Source organism: Diachasma alloeum, unplaced genomic scaffold (assembly GCF_001412515.2).
Source record: "Diachasma alloeum isolate Michigan unplaced genomic scaffold, Dall2.0 Dall_scaffold_00371, whole genome shotgun sequence".
In the NCBI taxonomy this organism is placed as follows: domain Eukaryota; kingdom Metazoa; phylum Arthropoda; class Insecta; order Hymenoptera; family Braconidae; genus Diachasma; species Diachasma alloeum.
This window is the reverse complement of record NW_021680510.1, coordinates 1,119,272-1,141,386: the sequence shown is the minus strand read 5'-3', so window position 1 is coordinate 1,141,386 and position 22,115 is coordinate 1,119,272. Positions and strand designations below refer to the sequence as shown.

Sequence of the window (22,115 nt, the reverse complement as noted above, 5' to 3'; positions counted from 1 at the left end):
GGGGGGGGGGGGTCTAGAAAAATTATATGATTTTTTCTTCGTTTTTTTCGTTTTCTTCAATAACACGGGTTCTATGCAGCCAATTTTAATTTATAACAGCTCAAAATTTTCCATTTTTTACCATCTATAAGAAAATATTGGGCAATTTTTTCCCAATCCCTAGGTGCTCCTAATACCAAATTTTCAAAAAAAAAATGAAAAATTTCCATTTTCACAATTATGTCACCTTTTATTTTTCTCATCTTTTTTCCAGTAATTCGCATAATCAAAACAAGTATTTCAAGCCATCATACAAGTTGAGTTTCGTCCTGGATCTATTTTATTTTTAATTTTTTCTTCTCGAAATTCCACGACTTTGGTCGAAACACCCCAAAACGACTTTAATTATGTATCAAAAAATATGTAACATATGAGTATACATTTAAATTTGTTTTATACTATTTATAATCCAAGTCAATGAACGCCATTTTGAGGTATTTTGACCAAATTCGTGGAATTTCGAGAAGAAAAAATTAAAAATAAAATAAATCTGCAACGAAACCCAACTTTTATGACTTCTCAAAATACTTGTTTTCATTACAAAAGTTGCTGAAAAAAGATGAGAAAAATAAAACGTGACATAATTTTGAAAATTCGAATTTTTCCACTTTAATTTGTTGAAAATCCGGTATTATTGGTACTTAGGGATTGAAAAAAGAAATTCCTCAAAATATTCTTATGGATGGTAGAAAATGGAAAATTTTGACGTGTCATAAATAAAAATCGGATGAATAGAGTTATTGAAAAAAAAAGAAAAAACAAAGAAAAAATCATATCTCCGAAATGGGGTGTCAAAAAAATCTGAAAAGAATGGAGATCCTCCTTTTAGTCCCCCAATAGTAGAAAAAATCGAGATCAATTTCCAAGAGGGTGCGGGTCTGCTGTTGATTCATTGAACGTGGAATACCGCATATAAAAAAAAATATCAAGAAATTGTTTTTTGGTTTTTGTGAGATTCGAAAATTGTGAAAAATTACTTCAAAGAACATGGAGAGAATTTTCCAACTCACATTGATGGATTATCCCCAGAAGTCACTGGAAAAGGCACCACGTGAGTGATTCAATCTACGAAGAAGGCATTTGAAATAAATAAAAACTAAAAATCATGGCCCAAAGTAACTAAAAAAAAAAAGTGACGAGAAATACCGGAGCCGGATTTTGTTATTTTGAGGTTACAACTGGATTTATTGATCGAATTAAGTACTCACCGGGTTTATTCAACCATCAGACACTGGTACGAATGTGTATTTGGTTAATTGAACGGGTTTCTAGGGCCTGACGTTATCAAACGTCCAAATATCTTTTGTTCTACGCCTTGTCAATGAGTACGTACGTCGTTGCGACTGTCGTAGAATCGATGCGGTAAACACTTTTGAACAGACCAACCGACAATGACGTATATATGCTTGTGTGCGTATCATGTCGAGAGTATAAATAGACCGAATCGGGGTCTAGAACGTAGCGCTTCACATAATGGCAGAAATGCTTATTTCAGTCTTTCGCAATTCCAAAACGACATTAGACGGTAATGAGTTATTAATTGCATAATTGGATTGATGATTAGTCATTCCCAAACAGTTGGGCACGATTTAGTCCGTATTGTATCAGAAATTGATTGTTGAAATTGCGGTGGGACGTCTGTTACTGTCTACCACGTGAGTTAATGTGATTTTGTCTCACTCGCGTAGTCGCGATGTGTATTAACGATCGTCACGCCCCTATAGCCGCACGCAGGATTGGGCGAGTAAAATACCACCGGTATTTTACCAAGTTGTCTACATGTAAAAAAAAAACGTAATTTACCCAGGATGTTTTAGACCTTTTTGACAGCGTGTGTGCAGGATTAAGAACAACGCAGTTGTTTTGGGGAGGGAACAACCCCGTTGACATGGTTGCAAGGGTCAAACATCGCAATAGTCATACCTCGCGAGGATCAAATATCGCAAGGGTTTGACCTCGCGAGGGTCAAACGTTGTAACGGTTAAACAACAGAGGTAGGCAGGGGACAATCTCAAAGACAGGGCAAGTAAAATACCACCGGTATTTTACCAAGTTGTCTACATGTAAAAAAATACGTAATTTACCAAGGAGGTTTTAGACCTTTTTGACAGCGTGTGTGCGGGATTGAGAACAACACAGTTGTTCTGGCGCCTGAACAATCCTGTTGGCAGCATTGTAAGGGTCATACCTCGCGAGGTCAAATCCTTGCGATGTTTGATCCTCGCGAGGGTCAAACGTTGTAACGGTTAAACAACAGAGGTAGGCAGAGGACAATCTCAAAGACAGGGTTGGGTAAGTAAAATGCCACCGGTAATTTACCAAGTTTTCTACATGTAAAAAAACAAGTAATTTACCAAGGACGTTTTAGACCTTTTGACCGCGTGTGTGCGGGATTGAGAACAACACAGTTGTTCAGGCGCGAGAACAACCCCGTTGACATAGTTGTAAGGGTCATGCCTCACAAGGGTCAAACATCGCAATAGTCATACCTCGTAAGGATCAAACATCGCAAGGGTTTGACCTCGCAAGGGTCAAACGTAACCGTTAAACAACAGAGGTAGGTATAGAGAACCGTCTCAAAGATCAAACAACAAGCGGCAACCGGGGAGGCAGGAAAGACAATCACAACGGTCGAACGATTATGAGGGCCACGCAAAGGGAGAAAGACAGAAAATCGCCAAAGATCTAATGGGAGATATGATCGTCACGAGAAATAACTCTTGCGACCTCTGAATTCTGCGACATTGGCCCCTCGGGAGGTCTGACCCTCATGACGTTTGACCCTTGCAAGGTATGGCCCTCGTGACGTTTGAAGCTCGCAATGTGTAACTCTCGTAAATTTCAGTCACAAGGAATCCGGCACTGATAGTCGGGTTAAGCGGTTTTCTACCAGTTATTTACCTTTTTTTACCATTTAGAGGTAAATTACCGGTATTCTACCATGTACCGTTGGAAACGCCGATTTTCAGTGCACGACCGAACCCTTGTTGCAAATATTTCCGCTCTCCGCGTGTATAAATTGTCTTTTTACAGGTGTGCTGCAATAGTATATTTCGATACGATATCTTCTAATATCAGGCTTCAAATGAATTCAATCCTAGCTTAAAATGTTTGTTTTAATCCCATTAAGTCAAAGGTAAAAGATAATTACGATATCTATATTGGTTGATTTGATTTTTATGATAATTGTTGAAAATTTCGATTTTTTTATAAATTTTCCTGAAAGTGAGTTTTCTGATGGTTTCTTAAAATGTTTCAAATTCATTCAAGTATGTATAAATCAAATTTTTCTATTAACATTTTATCGGAGGGTTGAGTGAAAAGATAGAACTGTAACGAAGAAAATCGGTTGTATAGAAGAAAGGGATAAAGGTTCTCAGAAAATATCGATTGTTGATTTTGTATTTTTGTTTTGTTTTTTTTTGTCTTCTCTCGCAGACAGTGTCTCTATCGATAACACGATAACGACGTTGTGATACATTCTGAGGAATCCATCAGGTCGTACGTAGAATAATACACCACAAACAAGTCGAAAAAGTTTCTTCATCTCGTATGGATTCGAAAGGGTCTCATGCATTGCTGATTTCATGATTTCACGAGATTTCACCGATTGAAAAATTCAATTGAAATCACCTGAAATCGATGAAATCCCAGGATTTCACTTGATTTCAACCGATTTCATACGATTTCAGTCCTGAGTGACAATGTGATTTCACAAAAGAATGGCCCCTCGCCTCTGCCATTTGAAATTTTACGCTTCAACTATTCAGTATGTAAGAGTATTTTTTCTCAGTCTTTTCTTTCCTTTTAAAAAATCCCGGGATAATATCTTTGCTGATGTTTTTTTCAAAATAGCCGCTTCCTTACCCAGAAATTTCTCCTCCAATAGCGTGCAACCGGCGTCCCCTCTCTGCGCATCACTGGCCATCTGAGGTAGAAGATGGCCGCAGGTGTTCTCCGGACAGTTTTAAAGAAATCCGGGGCATTTGCCCCGGATGCAAAGACCTTGTTGCAAAATTCCGGTGCCCTGAGTGTTTACAAGTAAGTGAATAAACAAAGTGTCACCCGAAAATTCAGGACTAATCAAAGACCATTATGTAACAACAATATAACCTCAACACTGCGCACTTGGCATTGTCATTCATCTGTTATTATTGAAATAATCATTCGAACTAATTTGTTGATGATTTATCAGTCCCCAGAGGAATGCAGGTCGTTGGTACCCAGATGAAGAGTACGTCAAGCAATTCGTGGGACCTTTGATGGTGCCCAATGATGGTGTCAAGTGGAAATACATGCCACCCCTGGATAAGCCAGCGGTCATTGAGAAAAATATCCAGAACACACGAATAAATTTTGGACCTCAACATCCAGCTGCTCACGGAGTACTTCGGCTAGTGCTGGAGCTCGAGGGAGAGTATGTCAGGAATGCTGATCCACATGTTGGTCTGCTTCATCGTGGCACTGAGAAGCTCATCGAGTATAAGACCTACATGCAGGCACTTCCTTACTTCGATCGACTCGACTATGTTTCCATGATGTGCAATGAGCAGTGCTTCTCTATGGCTATTGAGAAATTGTTGAATATTGAGGTGCCAATTCGTGCTAAATATATCAGGAGTAAGTTCAGAATTATTGGTAACTAGTGCCAACCTTAAAAGTTAAGAAAAAGGGAATAATGAAAGTTGATGCCCTTGGGAGTCAACTTGGAAGCTCAAGAAAATTGGTTCTTATTGCAACATTGGTTATTAATTTTTTTGGTTTATAATTATTGCTAATCATTGGTATTGCAATTGGTTGGTATCGTGATTTGATTTGTAGAATGGGCCTAATGACAGTTTCATTAGGCCCTTCGTGTCAGATTCGATTTTCCTTTTTTGCTTCCGAATGGAAGCATTGTAATCGTGATTTTTTTCAATTTCTTAATTTTGGGTGAAAATGCCCAGAAATTTCACGAAACGTGAAGAAATGATGTTTTTCAAAAATGTGTATGTGTGTGCACATGTGTGCATATGTCCAGAACTGTCCCCATAACTCGAGAATTATTGAGGCAAAGATTTTGAAATTCTGATTGGTAGTTGGTACTACTGAGACTCAAATTTGTGCTAAATTTTAGCTCGATCCATTGAGCGGTTCCTGAGATTGGTAATTCTTCGAAAAGCGTTTTTTGGCGAATTTTGGAGAATTAGAACTTTTCTCTCTGACTCTTAGAGACTATTTTCGTAAATTGAGTGAAAATCTCAATGTAACCAGACCTGAAAGAAAAATTAATTAAAAAATAATTTGTTTCGAATATAGGAAGAATTCAAATGGAAATTCTGCGTAGAAATTTTATGTTTTTTTCGGCTAAATAGTATTTTTTTACTCGGTTTTTTACTCGTGGTGTTGGCCTCCGAGCCGTAGGCGAGGACTGGCCAACCACACGAGTAAAAAAACCCCATCACAACAGCCCTGGAACAATATTTTTCTGTAGTGATTTTCAAGTTTTCGAGTTTGGGAAGTATGTAATACCAATTCCCAGACGAGAAATCGTGAGAAGCAGTACAGAAAACATATTTGTTCAACAAAAATGAATTATTTTCTCGGTACATTTTTCTTGAACCGAGAAGCTTCAAAGATGTTCTCAAAATGTCACTCTATGATATAAAAAAAGGAAAAATGAATTTCCTCATCCATCTAATTTTGACATCATAATTTTATTCAAAAAAATCACTTCTAGCATTATTTGCTGAGATTACACGAATCCTCAATCACATAATGGGAATCGGAACCCATGCATTGGATATTGGAGCTCTGACTCCATTCTTCTGGCTCTTTGAGGAGCGTGAGAAGCTCATGGAGTTTTACGAACGTGTGAGTGGAGCTCGCATGCACGCAGCTTACGTTCGTCCCGGTGGAGTGTCCCAAGATCTTCCTCTCGGTTTAATGGACGACATTTACCAGTGGGCTCGTCAGTACGCAGCCCAGATCGACCAGGTTGAGGATCTTCTGACCAGAAACGTCATCTGGAGGAGCAGAACCATGAACATTGGCACTGTGACTGTACAGCAGGCCCTCGACTGGGGATTCAGTGGTGTCATGCTTCGTGGTTCTGGGTACAAGTGGGACATCAGGAAGACTGCACCTTATGATGCTTATGATCTTGTTGACTTCGACGTGCCGATTGGTATTGCGGGAGATTGTTACGACAGGTAATTGAAAAAATGATTATTTATTTCATTTTTTCTCACTTTTTTTCAAAATAAAATGTATTAATCCAATTGGAATTACTTTATGAGTGAAATTGTGATCAGCAGTTTCTACTGTTGGTAGTTCTAAACATTTTTTTTTTCAATTTTGCTTCCGAATGGAAGCATTGCAATCGTTCGATTTTCACATTTTCTAATTTTGCTTGGAAATGATGCAGAACGGTCTGAAACGTAAAACTACGAAGTTGGGGACCATGTCTGTGCGTGACACTGTCCATGTTTTCGTAAATTTGATAATTAAACGGGAAAAACCATTCCAAAAAAATTGAAATTTTTTCAGTTAATTGGTATAACTTGAGACTAACTCCATGCCAAACTTCAGCTTGATCCGTCCATTAGTTTTGGAGTAACAGCCATTCGTTTTTTAACCTTTTCTCGCAAATATCTCGGAAAATATCCGACCGATTTCAATATTTTTTCTTTCAAAACATTCGGGATGATGTCCTCTATCTAAATCAATCAAAACATACACCCGTTCATACAAAGTTTTTGAGATATTTGGATTTTTCTGTTTTTGACTTGAAATCCTTGTTCGCGCTCTAACTTGAGTAAAAATTGAGATATCGACTTGAAATTTGGCATGAAGCTGTCTCTTATCATCGCAAGGACCTGTATGGAAGATGGGCTCAATCAGTCAATTATTTTCGGAGATATTCAACTTTGTATGTAAACTTACTGTCTTGAATATCTCAATAACGAGTTAACCGATCTCAATGATTTTTTTTTCAAAATATTTGGCTTGATGTCCTCTATCCAAATCAATCAAAACATATATACCCGTTCACACAAAGTTTTTGAGATATTTAGATTTTTGTTTTCGACTTGAATCCTTGTTCGCGCTCTAACTTGAGTAAAAATCGAGATATTCTAGATATAAACGCATCCATTCGGAAGCCTGCAATCAATATATTGATGGCGAGAAAAGAATAGACGTCCTACTCAGTAGAATATGTACAGCCGCATGGCTGCAGTCGCCTCCTTGTTTCTAACTATTTGAGGCTCAAAAATAATGCTAGAAAGCATTGTACTTTTTTTATTCATCAAAAAAATGAATAAATCACTCGTTCTACATCCAGAGAAAGAACGCATTTGAATCAAGTGGAATTCTGTATTTGAACTTTTTTTTATTCATTTCAAGAAAATCAATACACTCGAATATTCACTTCAATGAATCCTTTACTTATATGGAAAAAATAGTTTATTCATTCCCAATCAATTTTTTATGAAAATGAAATCAAAGATTATTGCATGTTTATAAATTTCTTCTCCCTGTCGCTCAAGTTATTGCATTCCTAATTGGGTCAAATAAATGAATGAATGGATAAATAAAACAAGTGGGAAATTGCTTTTATATTAAGATAGTATAGTTTTTTCGCTAATAAATTAAGGTGCAATATACTCCCGAATACTCATTTTGCACATCATCTGCTTGTATAGTATATAATTCATCGTTTCATACAATTTTTTTGATTCACATAATCAGTGGCAGTAAATTTTCCAAAAGATGGAAAACCAAAACACTTTTGGATGCTATGAGAATAATTCCCGAAATTGTTTTATAAATCGAATGGCAGAATGATGCCATCTATATTATGGAATGAATTTGAAATATTATGTTTGAAGAAACCATCAGAAAGTTCACTTTCACAGCTTTATCTAAGGGTCATAAGGGTCAAAATACAAGGGTCTGAATATCAAAATCAAAATGGAAGGTACAAAATTTCCAAAAAATTCTAAATTTACACAAATCATCATAAAAATCAACCCAACGAATATACGTATCGTAACGGTCTTTTACCTTCGACAAAGTACTTTTAAATGAATATTTTCAGTTATGATTGTATAAATTTAAAGCAGGATATCCAAAGACATCATCGGAATTATAATTTTTATAACATACTAAATTTTTCGAAAATTACTCTAAAAATCAAAACGATTATAGCTAGCGCCTTCATCTTCGAACTCGGTCGAAGAGACATCCAAAGAATTTTTTCAAGTCATCATTCAATGAATTCGGAACATTTTTGCAAGTTATGGAGGGACAACCGATTTCTAAAAAAAAATCAAAAATATAATCTATCGATGAAATTTTAATTCATATCGATGGATAGCGCTCAACAATACCTAAATTTGAAAAACAATGAGTCAAATCCATCGTTTTATTAGCGATAATATTTAGGTTGATATAACACATAAATAAGAAACTTAAATTTGAACAATTACAATGCTGCCATTCGGAAACAGACGAGGAAACCCCATTTATTTGGTTCAAATCAAGGCTATTTAATAAAAATGAACAATTTTCCTGGGTGCATCATTGTAATCGTTCCAATCATCAAAACAACTTGAAATCATCTTAAGGCCCGGGTGGATTATCTTTCCTACGTTATCTCGATTGTTTTTCCATCTTCATAATCTAAAATAAATCACAATTTCCACTGGATTTTACATGACGTAGGTGTCCCTAAAAATTATCATTGCACAATAGAAAAATGTGGAAAAAAAACTGAAAATTCTCAAATAGCATTTTTAATAAAGATTAGACAATAAGTCCGACAGAGAGGAAATTGTGAATGGATAATTTATCATAGTAACTAACCATCTGACAGGCATGGCCTACTGAGACAAATGACAAGTAAACAGCCATTAGATACTGTAAATTATTAATTTGCAATTTCCTCTCTATTAGGTTTATTTCCCAATGTTATTCAAAAACGCTCTTTGAAAATGTTCAGTTTGTTTTCAACTTTTTTTTATTGTTAAATGATTTCACAGTTTACTAAAATCATAATTTTTGAAGACTCCAAGGCAATGTAAAACTGAATGGCAATTGAAGACCATTTCAGATTATGAAAATAAAAAAAAATAACCCAGATCACGTTCGAAAGATAATACACGCGAGCCTTAATGCAAGAAAATAATTTCATTTCCATTGATTTTTTTTGTGCAGGTACTTGTGTCGTGTCGAAGAGATGCGACAATCCCTCAGAATAATCGAGCAGTGTCTGAATCAAATGCCAGCTGGTGAAATTAAAGTGGACGACAACAAAATCGTGCCCCCCAGTCGCCAAGAGATGAAGACAAGTATGGAAGCACTGATCCATCACTTCAAGCTCTTCAGCCAGGGCTTCCAGGTGCCACCTGGTGCTACCTACACAGCTATCGAGGCCCCTAAGGGTGAATTCGGAGTTTACCTGGTGAGTGATGGCAGCAGCAAGCCTTATCGCTGCAAAATCAAGGCACCAGGTTTCGCCCACTTGGCAGCCCTCCAGGAAATCGGTCCTCGACACTTCCTCGCTGATATAGTCGCCATCATCGGTACCATGGACATTGTCTTCGGGGAGATCGATCGATAAATTACTCTTTAGAATCGCATTTGAAGTAAACTTGATCGACGGTTCATTTGTATATTATAGATTGAGTAAATTATAGAAAAAATAAAGTACGAATAAAATTCTGTGAATAAAATGACAGCTTTATTCTTATATTCCTTCAAACGATGGAGACAAAATGATTCTATTTACATTTGTCGTTATTAAATGATATATGTCACTGATTTAAAAAAATATTACAATTCTCTTTTCATTTCTTCAACTTTTCCCAATTTCTAATCGCATTTTTTTCGTTTTTGCAAATTTGCTTTTTTGTAATTCATGGAATTTCCTAAGAAAAAAGTCATTCAATTTTTGTCATCAGATCAAGTGAGTCATTACTAAGGTAATTGACGAGGAAAGTTCCAAGTGCAGATAAGTTGCAAAAATTCCAAGGACGTTTATCCAAAACTCCTAGCACTTGAATTTTTATTTATTTTATTCTCTCTGATAGACAGAGTCATGTTCTTCATGTTGATAAAGTTTTAATCCATCAACCGAAGTTGAGGATTTAGGAATAAAATAGAGAATATGAGCAGAATCTAGATGTTTAACATGACGTTTTATAGCCCTTGAAGGTGTAAATATATGCATTATTTGTCTGAGTTTTTTCCTTTGTCATTGGATTCAGTAAATTTTGTTTCATTTCACTCTGCTTTGATTTTTATTTTTCGAGTCTTCCCGGAGGTAATTTATGAGACTATTTCCCAAACATCTTCAAAACTGATGGAATAAAAAGAAAAAAAAGACAGTACTTGTCTGTAGGACAAATTCAGTAGCAAAACGGTAAGACGGATAAGTCGATTTTTACTATTGCCCAATTTTCAATGAATATATCGGAATCTGAGGGAAATAACAAAATTTTTGCCGTGACCTTTTTTATAGCATTTAATCTGCTCTACAGAAAAGGTCATTGCGAAAAATTCGCTATCTCCCTTAGATTCGAAGATATTCCTTGAAAACTCCTAAGATTTTGTAACCGCCCATATTTTTTTTGTCATTACATTCCGATTAGGTGTGAATAAAAAAAACAACGCATTTGATGATTCACTGTGAAGGAAAAAAAATCAACAATGAAAAAAATCATTGTCTCATGATCTAATATATATAAAGTAAAACGGATACTTGGGTTTGCTCGTTGGAGTATAACGAACATTTAAGAAAAGTTGAAATCGAATGAAAACTGTGGTGTAAAGAGCATTTTTAAGGTAAAAACGTGAAAAATTACGTTTTTAGTAGATGCACGGGCAAAACGGATCGGGGTAAGAAAAATTCTTACTGTTTAATATATCCCTTCATATACCAAAAGTCATCCAAATCGTTTTACCGCTTCGCTACTGAATTTTCTACAAGAAAAAGTCCTTCGATGAATTTTTCTCTCTCTCGCCACCCTTCAGAAGATATTGAGGAAATAATCTGAAAAATTTTCTTGATTTCTCTCTAAAGAAATAATTGTGTTAATAATATCGAATTTGATGATCAGAAATTGGGAATTAATAGTAATGGGCAAGAAATAAAGAAAAATACTTTCTAAAACTCAAAAGTACAGATCCCAGTTAAATTATTGCACTCTCAAATTTTTGCAAAAAGAAATTTCACCAAATTCCTTCATCTCTTCCACTACCCGATGATCATGACATGATTGTCGTAATTATCCTAGAATATAAATATCTTCAAAATTCATTTAAGTCACTTCGCGATGCGGACGGAGCTTGCATAGTCAATCTTCAATCTAACAGTATCGTCTGTATTAAGTACATGATAAAATAGTCTACTAATCAATCAACATACACTATGTACATATCTGAAAACAAATTCAGAATCGGCTATTCTAATAAACTCATCTCAAATTGCCTAGAGATCATTCGATGAAAAATAGTTTAATAGTTGTTATCAGGTTCAGTTGGGTATCTACATCATGAATGCGTCGACAAAATGTTCCTAAAAATCTTCATGCGCTGCAGAAAACTCACAACATGTTTTAAAAACAACTCTGGAATTTCCAGTAGTTTTAGAGAATAAAATCTATTGAGTCTAGCAACGGAATTATTTAGTGAACAAGTCGTTTTACGAAATAAGAACAAAAGAAGAATGCTTGGAAAATTGTCTCTTCATGGTCTTTCGTTAAACTACTCATCACCTAGATAATTGAACAGAGAAGGAGATGAATCATAAAATTCCACATCATTTTATTAATATCGCTGGAATGAGTTTATGGGCAACTGTCAAGACTCTTTTTGTAAATAAATTTTTAAGAACTATCAAAAAGTTTGTTGGCATTGTCCGATAAATCTACTATTTTTTTTTAGATATTTTCGAAAAAGATTATTACGCAACAATCTCTAAAATTATGTGATTCATTAAAAAAGTCTTTTTTATATTTCATAGAGTTCTCTATGAAACATTTATTTCGCGATTTTTTTCGAGCCTCTTTTTCAATTGTTAAAATTTAATTCTGCTAAAACAATACATAAAATAATTTTACTATTTGAATATCTGAGAAACTACTAGATTTTCCGAGTGATTTCGAAGATTCTTTCCATAGGAGTAGTGTATAAAATCGTTCAGAAAATAAACTTATTGATAGTTCTCTAAACTTGTTTTCTCCAAAAATATGCACAAAATTGTGAACAAATTAACGGCTCCATTATCTACCGAACGTTATCCAGATTGCTGGTTTAGTTCGATTTTTATCTCAAAATTTCAACTCAGACTCGCGAAAATTATGAATTTGGATTGACAAAGAATTTTTAAAAATTCTGAACATTTGCAAAGAGAGTTTTTAATTAATATTGGGGAATGGGTTCAATGGAGGAAATATGCATAATGTATAATAACCGTGGCAAATGGCGGCCTGTTGGTCGCCACTATGGGGGGAGGAAAGACGAAATGAATCCTTTGGCAACATTTAAGACGAAATAATAAATCCTTTGACTTAATAAATCCTGTGCACCAGACGATTGCACAAAAAGAAGCTCTTTGAAAAAGTTTGTAATATTTTTAAGAATTTTCTGATCACACTTTTACGATGAACTACTAATCACTTCCACCAATGTCCGCAATTGAAAATTGTACTGTCCATCAACTATCACTTTTGTCGGGGGCTCAAAAAAAGGAAGAAAGAGAGATTTTCCAATTTTTTCAATTCCCGATAAAAGTGACAGCTGATCGCCAGTACAATTATCAATAGAGGAGATTGGCGTAAGTGATTAGTAATTCATCGCCAAAGTGTGATAACAAAATTCGTAAAAAAATCTTTAAATATAATTTGTAATATTCTTAAAATATTGCAAATATTTTTTATTATTTCGTCTTTCCTCAATTATAATGATAAATTATCCATATTTCCTCCATTGAAATAATTCCTCAATATTGATTAAAAACGCTCTTTCAAAATATTCATAATTTTTAAAATTTTTTTTCAATCTAAATTTAGAATTTTCGGGCATCCCTGACTGGCGGGACATCAAGTTGAAATTTCAAGATAAAAATCGACCAAAAAAATCAATTTACATAACCTTCCGCACATGATTAAGCCAGGTCTTGATTTCAGATTCATCTTCCCACCCCAGCCTTTGACCCATTTTACTCCCTTTACTGTTTTTTCGTCACATTCTTCCCTATATTTTTCAACATTCCTCCAAGTACAAAATTCCTCTAGAAATCACAAAATTAGAAAAGTCCGAACATTTTTCTACTGCTCCCAGTGCTCCTCTTTTTCCTGGCTGGAGCACTAACATCCGGACTATCTCCCCCATTGCTGCCATTGAGCTGTGGACTAGGTGGTGTCAGTTTACTCTTCACATGCTCATCAATGAGTGCCTGCATGTCCATCTGCCACTGCTCGAGTTGCTGACTCAGCTCAATTTTCTGCTGTATTGCCTCCATCAGCTGGCTATTGACCTGAAGGACGTCTATTCTCGTCCTAGCCAATTCCACCTCTGCCCTATTCTTCCTGGCAACTGCCTGATCCCTCACTGAATAAGCCTGGGCAATCACTTCGTCTCTGTTAAGTTCAGAGTCCTCAATGTCACCACGTGCACGATCACGCTCCTCTTTCACTCCACGTAGTTCAGCTTCACAGACACTTAATTTACTCGTTGTGTCGAGGAGCGCCTCACCTCGACGCTTTAATTCCTCTTGTGTCTGCTTAAATTGCTGTCTCGTGTGATCCAACTCCTCGGTCACTCGGTGGAGTTCAACTGCCAGGTTTAATTCACCTGGCGCACCTCTTCCGGTTAAGGCGAGACTATAAACCTCCTCGACTAAGTCGGATAGTACTCCGGGACCCTAGAAAGAAATTCAATGATTAATTTGGAGATTTTATTTGATGTGAGGTCGATGATGACGAGATTAAGAGGTAGTCACACCGCTTTCTTCAAGTACCACACGTATTTCATGGGAAATTTCGACAAAATTTTTTTTTTTGTGTATTCCATATGACCTTCCGCAAAATCAATGGCATGGAATTTGATACAGCCAGTTGCTTCTGTTGAATGAAAAAAAATGTTGTTGTAAAATGAAAATTTCATGATATTTCATGTCTACACTTTTTTTTATAGATAAAGAAGAGACTAGAAAAAATCGCCGAATTTTCCCATCGAAGAGAGGAGAGTCGGACAAAATGAAACAGTCAAAAATAACAATTCGACGCAATTCGAGCAAAAAAAATTTTTTTTATTAACTTTTGTTTATCAACTTTGTTTATTATTGGGAGTACTGATGAGAATAATAATTTTCTGTTCGTCTTACAATTCAATAGATTATAAGTCAATCGATTAGATTAGGTCAATTTTCTTTTTTCATTGGATTGAAATTCAGCATCACATTTTTCTTTTTCCCCTTCTGCACGGAAATGTTCAGTAAAAATTACGGAACTCACAGTTTGCTTACCGGTTACGAAATCGACTCAGAAAATTTAAGTGTGACGGTATCGTAATTTTTCACAGGAGATTTCAGATAAAAATTACGGAACGCTCTGGAAAAATTCCGTGACGGTTTCGTAAAATTTCCTACAGCCATATTTCGCTCCGGAATTACGGAAAAGATACCTAATTTTGATTGAATGTTTCTCTCCGTGTGGGTCTCCCCCTGGGCCTCGCTCTGGGCTTTGGATTTTACTGCTTTAGTTTCTTTTCAATTAATCCATTGACAAAATCGTCTCCCGTCAAAACTTTTCAATAATTTTCCGTTTTACTAAATGGAAAATTATTATTCTCATTGATACTCCCAAGAATAAAAAAAAAAGTTAATAAGCAAAAGTTAATAAAAAAAAATTTTGCTTGAATTGCGTCAAACAGTCGTTTTTCAACTGTTTCATTTTGCCCCACTCTCCCCTACTTCCTGTACATGAAAAAGTGGTGTGACCCCCCTTAACTTTGTTAGCGTCACGTGGGGTGATCATAAAAACTGAAATAAAACTGAAACTGTTATAAAACTGAACATATTTGCTCTTATCGATTTCCTTCGTACCCGGATTAATTTTCGATCCGGATTATTCCTCACTAACTCCCTAAATAATTTGAATAAGAAAAACCACATGAGAGTAAATTCGTTTAGTTTAACGAAAGCAACGTCTATTATTTGAAATATTTTTCTTTTTCGTTGATAGTTGTTCCGCAAACTCAGTTTAAGTATATCCAAGTATCTTTTACAGTTTAGTACAGGCCACACCATTGATTCCACTATTTTGAGTCATCAAATTTGTCAATTAAATTGTGTGAGAAAAATTCGAAAGAATCATGTATATTCAGACTTATTCAAATTACATTTTGCACAGAATCATTATTTTTTTAAACATTCGTTGTTTATAAATAAATAATTAAAATTGTTTAAATTTTCAGAAACATAATTTTTTCAGGCATGAAATCGATCTCTGGTAAAATCCTGAATATGAATAAATTTGTTAGGATTCCGAACAAATGATTTTTATCGTGGAAAATTGATTGCTTATAAGTTATTTATAGAAAATGCTCGTAATTTTAAAAAATTGCCATTCTTCAAGCATTTTATCAATCTTCCCCCAAAAATAAACTTTCTAATTTTTTTTCAGCTTTGTAAAATTTCTAGCGGTTCAATATTGAGATTAAAATTCCAACCTGCGAAGTTTAAATAATAAAATCATTGTTAAATGTCCGGAAACTTGGGATAAAATGCACGGAGGGAAATATTTAGTAAAAGTTACGGAATTCATAGTTCGCTCACCGATTACGGAATCGACCCAGAAAATTTAAGTGATGGGATCGTAATTTTTACCTGAATTTCGTGTGAAAAATTACGGAACGCTCTGGAAAAAATCCGTGATTTTAGGTAAAAATTACGTGACAGTTCCGTAAAATGTCCTACAACCACATTGCGCTCCGGAATTACGGAAAAGATACGTAATTTTTATTGAATAATTTTCTTTGTGTGGGACGCAAATAAAAGCTCTGACGTTCGACTACAAAAGTAGAAAACCATTTCACTAGAGAAAAAATAGGTTTAAGTTTAAATTGCGAAGTAATTCCCCATAATTGATCTTCAAGTAAAATTTAATTACCGGATTTTGTCACGTCTCTACTCAATTTCTCCCTCACACTCTAGATTTATCGATCAATTCATCAAAATCCACTTTCTAAAATTCGCATAAAATGAATGAAAAATTTCTCTCTGCTTGTTTTATCAAATCATTACGGTTTTATGAGTGCATTTACTGGCCGAAGTTTTTAATGTGAGTAGCGAGAAAGAAAATATTCTACCTCGCTCTCAGATCCATTGACAATAACGACCATTGACTCATCGCAGTCACTCTGAAGTCCCGAGTCGTCTTCCCCACGTCTTAGTTGTGTACTCAGCTCTCTAAGACGTTTGCACGCCCTCGCCACTTCCGCCCTGATGTCCTCTGGCTCACCGAGTGAACTTCCGCTCACCTCGCACTCCATTTCCGCCTGCAACGACCTCGGTGCCTTGTGTATCGATCCAGACCTGCCTCTCTGCTCTGCTTCGATCGCAGCTAGGGCCGCTGCTAGGTCGTCTCTATTCAATAAATTAAAACAATATATTAATCTCAAGACATTGCACGAAGAGAAATTCTCTGAAAAGAGATGCAAAGTGCCTGGCATTGAAAATTTTATTGGAAACACGTAAATTTTTTTTATGCATATGAGCTTTTTTTCTATTTTCTATGTTTTTGAGGCCGTCCACCTTCCAGGTTTTACGGGCCATTATCCCTTTTAATCGGGAAGTTTCGTTTATTAGGAGATAGATAATATAGAAAAAAACTGGCCTTATCCCTCTTAAGTAGGTTTTTTCTTTCCTAGTGGGAGTCGATTGGAAAGGTTATAAAATTAGACATGGAAAAAAAACTGGTTCTTACCTCTCTTGATTAAATTTTTTTTCTTTAATAGGGGGTGTCGATTGTAAAGATTATAAAATTAGACAGAGTCACTTTTTGAGCTGCCATTGATTGGCGGTCATTTTTTTCCATTCCGCCCGAGAGCTTCAAAATTACACAGAGAGAAATATTCAATAAAAATTATGTATCTTTTTCGTAATTTCGAAGCGAAATGTGGTTGTAGGAAATTTTACGGAACTGTAACGGAATTTTTCCAGAGCGTTCCGTAGTTTTTATCTGAATCTCGTGTGAAAAATTACGATACCGTCACTTAAATTTTCTGAGTCGATTCCGTAATCGGTGAGCGAATTGTGAGTTCCGTAATTTTTACAGAACATTTCTCTCCGTGAATCAGGAATTTTCCGATAGCTTCGGCGCTTTCCGGCAAAACTTGGCACGATTGTTTGTTTGCACGAGAAATTCGGTTAAATATCCGATTAATTTATAATAAAGTTCGAGGGGTATTCATCGGATTATTTTTTCCAATCGGATTTTGGCCAATCAGAGTGCAGTGAACAACATCAGAAAGTGAATTAGAGAATAATTGAAAAATTATGTCAATAGAATAACCCAAATTCCGTAGATTGTCAAATGCAAGATACGATCTGAAATCAGCCGAAAAAAGGAGGAGCTACTGCGAAATATTCAGGTAAAAAAGATGAAGAGCTACTGCGAAATATTCAAAAGCTAGGAGGAAATATCCGAAATAAAACTGTCGGGTAACCTCAAATACTGCGCTCTGATTGGTCGAAATTCGATTGGGAAAAATAATACAAATAACACTGATGTGTAGGTATCACGTGATCTCCAACTACATTTTAATGGGTCGAAATCAGAATTGAGGAAATTATCACAGCTATTTCCGGAAATTTTATCAGAAATCTGGATAAATTTTATCAAAAACTACCGTAAATTTTACTTGAACAGCACTAGATTTTTTCTTAACCGGTAGATTGTAAATTTTCCAATACTGGCACTAGAGTTTTTCTAAAAACTTCGAACTAACTAGAGCACTAGTGCTTGTTAATTTTTGATAAATATCTCTCCGTGTGGGGAAAATACAATGATAACTTTTTGATTCATTCTCAACTCAATGGATGACTATTTCTCTATCTATAATTAGACATAAGATTGAACTTGAATTAACTGGATTGAGACTATCATTGGAACTTGAGCACAAATTTAATTATCTTTGCACGAGGATGATCCCAGGGTAACATGTTTAATCCCAATGGTAAACCAAAGTCATCGGTTTGTCTTCAATTAATTGCATTAGTCAAATCAATTCAGTAATAAACCAGTAGTTTTACGAGAAAATGTTAAAATACCTTTTTGTGGGGGATTTTCGGAAGAGATCTCTTGGTCATTTCAAGAGATGAGTAACGACTCACTACGAATTACTAAATGCTGATTGCAGACCCATTCTTTCAATTAATTTAAAATTACTAAGGATAAAACATCTTGTGCTGAACATTTGAAGTGTCCTGAGATGGAAAATTCTTATCGCAAATGTAGATTTAGTTCTTCAAAAAAATAAAAAAATTTCTGTGCAAGCAAGAAATCTCATTCTAAAGTAGTGTGGAAAAGCCAAAAAATTATTCAGCAGTGATAATTTTTCTCATGAATTCTAACTGATGAAAATAAGAAATTGATATATGAAACCGTAATTCTTTCTTCAATTACATTTTTAAACAATAGTTTCTCGTTTAACTAGAGTGTCACGACGTAACACACCATTTCGGCCATGCAGAAATATAAATTATTTATTACGAAAGTTTGATACTGAAGAGAATTCTTCCCATCCAACTTTCAGCCAATAGAATTCGACTATTCGACTGTTATTTTATATAGTCAAGACGGCATTCAACTGATCATTTTTGATAATTCAACGGGTAATTTTTCATGTTTATATGTATATGAAAATCAAAAGATTTCCTGGTCTAGTGAGCCCGTCATTGGACCTGACAGATGGATTTTGTCTCAGGGTGCAATTCTCTGGGCTGAAATTTGGATGGAAAAATTCTTTTCCGCATACCACTCGAGCTTCAGAATTAATCAGGTATTGCCCTCAATTTTCCCTGCATACAAACGAACCTATCGGGAAATCCCTGATAATTTTGAAGCTCTTGTAGTATTACGATAATTTTCATACTAGGCGTAGAATTTTTATCGATTTTTTCCGATTTTTTGAAATTTTTTCTAGATTTTAATCTTCTCCCTGACCTCAAAAAGTGAAATTTCTCATACGACTGCGTTATCTTTGCACTTCTGTAGGAGAATTAGTAGAAAAATTAGTAGAATTTCATCTTTCTATTTAACTTTTTCTTTTGAAACATTTTCAATAGAAAAACCCTGATATAAATTCTCTAAATTCTTTCTACTTTATTTTTCTTCTTCATTTAATGAAAAAATTAAACAAAAAAACATTGAACATTGAGGCCGTCCAATTTCTAGGCTAAAAACGGCATTCTATTGATTTTTTCTATAGAAACAGTAATTTTGTTAGGAAGATTGACGATTATTTGCATAATCGCAAGTCCCTTATAAGAAATTTAGTATTATTTACTTAATAGAAAATTTACAGATCCTTATTATTAAATATTTAATTCACCATCAATTGAAATTTTAGATCATCAATTATTTTACTATTTTTAAATTTCGATTAGGATATTTAAACATTGATCAATGTAAGTCGGAAATTCTTTTAATATTTAAGAATCGGAAAATTGATGGCTATCCCTGCAATTAAAGGTCTATATGCCTCTCTGGAAGGAAAAAGGGACTCTACGATATCACCTGAACGGAACTGCCAGAACTGACTTTGGGATTCAACCGAGCAGTCCCATAAACTCAATAGACCTTTTCATTCTGGAAATCTAGGGGAAATATTTATTTCGTTCATTCAACGAAAAAATCTCCGAAAAAACCATGGAAAATTCTGATAAATATTGAACTTTACAATGATATACACTGAGCGCTCAAAAACTATGATTTATATGTAAATTCGATAAAATGTCCGCAAATCCTAGGGGACTTAACATTGGAAAAAAGTGTCCGCAAATCTAGTGACTCTCAGAATGAAAAGGTCTATTCGCAAATGTATGAATTAATGTATGCATAAGAGATTGACGTATTCATTAGAGAGTGGGGGTATGGCGCATTATCAAGACATTCGTACACTTTGGTACGGATACTTGAGACTCTTGGTGATAAGCGCCTTGAAGACAAATCCGCACGTAGCAACCACATAACCGCACGATAGTTATATAAATTACCATAATATTTTTTACAAGGCTTTAGGTATTCCAAATTTTTTCGGACCTCTGAATTATTGTTCTCTCCCTTCAGGATTCTATATTCGTCTCTAGATGATTCCTCATGCTATGAATTTCAAATCGGCGTGACCACCCAGGTATCAGCGGGGTTGTCTTGTCTACCCATTGTCTTCTCATGTAAATTCCTTTCTTGTATTTTAACACTTGGTTCCTGTTATTTCAGATAAGAACGGAACCAAGGTCGCGATTGTTCTAAAGTGACATCCACTCATTTCGGTTCATGTAATCATTCTATTTTATTATCTAAACCGTTTCATTATACTAATAATATTATCACGGAAAGAAACGATCGTCTGTGCCAGACCTTCAATGATAGAATTATTTATTCATACTAGGGAGATAGAAATTTTCTATACGGATTGCCCATAGAATTTATATAGGATTTTCATATGACATTCGGATATTTCTATACAGATATTTTTTATACAAATTATTTCTCTACGATTTCTATAGGTTTGATTCTATACGACTCACTGCCCCATATATAGAAACATTTCGTATGGAGCTGCGACATTTCTCTACGTTTTTCTCTGGAGCGTTTAAACATCTTTCGTATGAAAACAAAAATTTATGTATTGAAATAATTCGAATAGAAATATCTGAATATCATATACGTAAATCCTATAGAATTTCTAAACGCAATCCGTATAGAAAATTTCTATACGATTTTTTCATACGTGATTCCCCCTGCTCGCTCCGCTCGTCAGCCCCCGTAGGACCCCCATGACCCTTATTCTGACCTTTAATTTTTGAAGCTTCATTTCTGATCCTCATAACCCTCGTGACCCTTAGTTAGTGACCCTTCATTTCTAACCCTTAATGTTGGAGTCCTAATTTCGAGTAACAAATTTCTCTGGAAGACGACACGCTGGGTCATCGCAAAGAATTTTTTAACTTCAACTTCATTTCTACATATATAAAATTACTGAAGACCGCTTAGGCCAACCTCTTGTCATCTGAATAATAAATAATTACAACAGTCAAAAAAACTTATTCATAAAAAGTACCAAATTTTCATCACCAGAATTCAATTTGGATTTTTATAATATACAGAAATTCGCAACTAATTGATCTACTTTTGTTACCGGAGTAGATCCATTAAGAAAATAGAAAAGTGAAGGAAGCGCCAATGAAAAACATGAAGCTGAAAAGAAATCTAAAAAAACAGAGATAGGCCAAATCGTAATACAGAATTAAAATTATTTTATTACATACAAAATCAGGTAACTGTATTGTATAATTTTTTAATTTTTATTAAATTAATCTTTAATGAAAATTTTCTATTTATTGAATATTTTATAAATCACTAATCAACTTCGCAAGAATGATGATTATTAGCTGAATTGAAAAGTCTAATTCAGATATTTAGAATTAATTGTTGAATTCAGTGGCGAAGTGGTAAAGCGGTTTAAGTCGACTTATCGCCTAGTTGAGTTTTTGAGTAATATTTCCGAATCTAAGGGAGATAGCGAAATTTTTATAATTACATTTGTTATAGCTCTCGGTCGGCTCTACAGAAAAGGTTTGGTTGGAGAGTTACTAGGCTTAGGGTGGATGTGGGGGAAAAATGTGGAGGGAGATGCTGGAAAATTAATTGTGGCACTGATTATAAAAATATCACTATTTATTGTGGATCGAACCACATCGTTAATTCTCTAAAAATACTCTTTGGTATGAATTTGTCACTGTTGATAGTCTTTTGATTAACCGATAATTGTCTGAAATTAATACTGTTGAATCACTGAATTTA

The 22,115-nt window shown here is 35.0% G+C and overlaps 3 protein-coding genes across 3 annotated transcripts in view; 1 reads left to right on the top strand and 2 right to left on the bottom strand.

Moving 5' to 3' along the window:
• Nucleotides 1-1,414, bottom strand: part of LOC107041703 — a 29,230-nt gene extending 27,816 nt beyond the window's left edge. The window contains exons 1-2 of the mRNA XM_015262379.2: nucleotides 1,248-1,414; nucleotides 1,050-1,104 (exon numbers count right to left, since the gene is read on the bottom strand). Coding sequence (XP_015117865.1) covers nucleotides 1,050-1,051 — 2 coding nt within the window. The 5' untranslated portion in view covers nucleotides 1,052-1,104; nucleotides 1,248-1,414. The remainder of the gene's footprint in view (nucleotides 1-1,049; nucleotides 1,105-1,247) is intronic.
• A 2,536-nt stretch (nucleotides 1,415-3,950) lies between these two features.
• On the top strand, nucleotides 3,951-9,755 carry LOC107041705 (NADH-ubiquinone oxidoreductase 49 kDa subunit). Its single transcript, XM_015262381.1, has 4 exons — nucleotides 3,951-4,080; nucleotides 4,235-4,659; nucleotides 5,759-6,230; nucleotides 9,238-9,755. Exons 1-4 carry the CDS (start codon nucleotides 3,980-3,982, stop codon nucleotides 9,641-9,643), a joined length of 1,404 nt encoding a protein of 467 aa, XP_015117867.1. The 5' UTR covers nucleotides 3,951-3,979; the 3' UTR covers nucleotides 9,644-9,755.
• A 3,226-nt stretch (nucleotides 9,756-12,981) lies between these two features.
• LOC107041704 (bicaudal D-related protein homolog) overlaps nucleotides 12,982-22,115 on the bottom strand; it is an 88,111-nt gene continuing 78,977 nt past the window's right edge. Inside the window, exons 4-5 of the mRNA XM_015262380.1 lie at nucleotides 16,396-16,672; nucleotides 12,982-13,948 (exon numbers count right to left, since the gene is read on the bottom strand). Of these exons, the coding sequence (XP_015117866.1) occupies nucleotides 13,331-13,948; nucleotides 16,396-16,672 (895 nt within the window). The 3' untranslated portion in view covers nucleotides 12,982-13,330. The remainder of the gene's footprint in view (nucleotides 13,949-16,395; nucleotides 16,673-22,115) is intronic.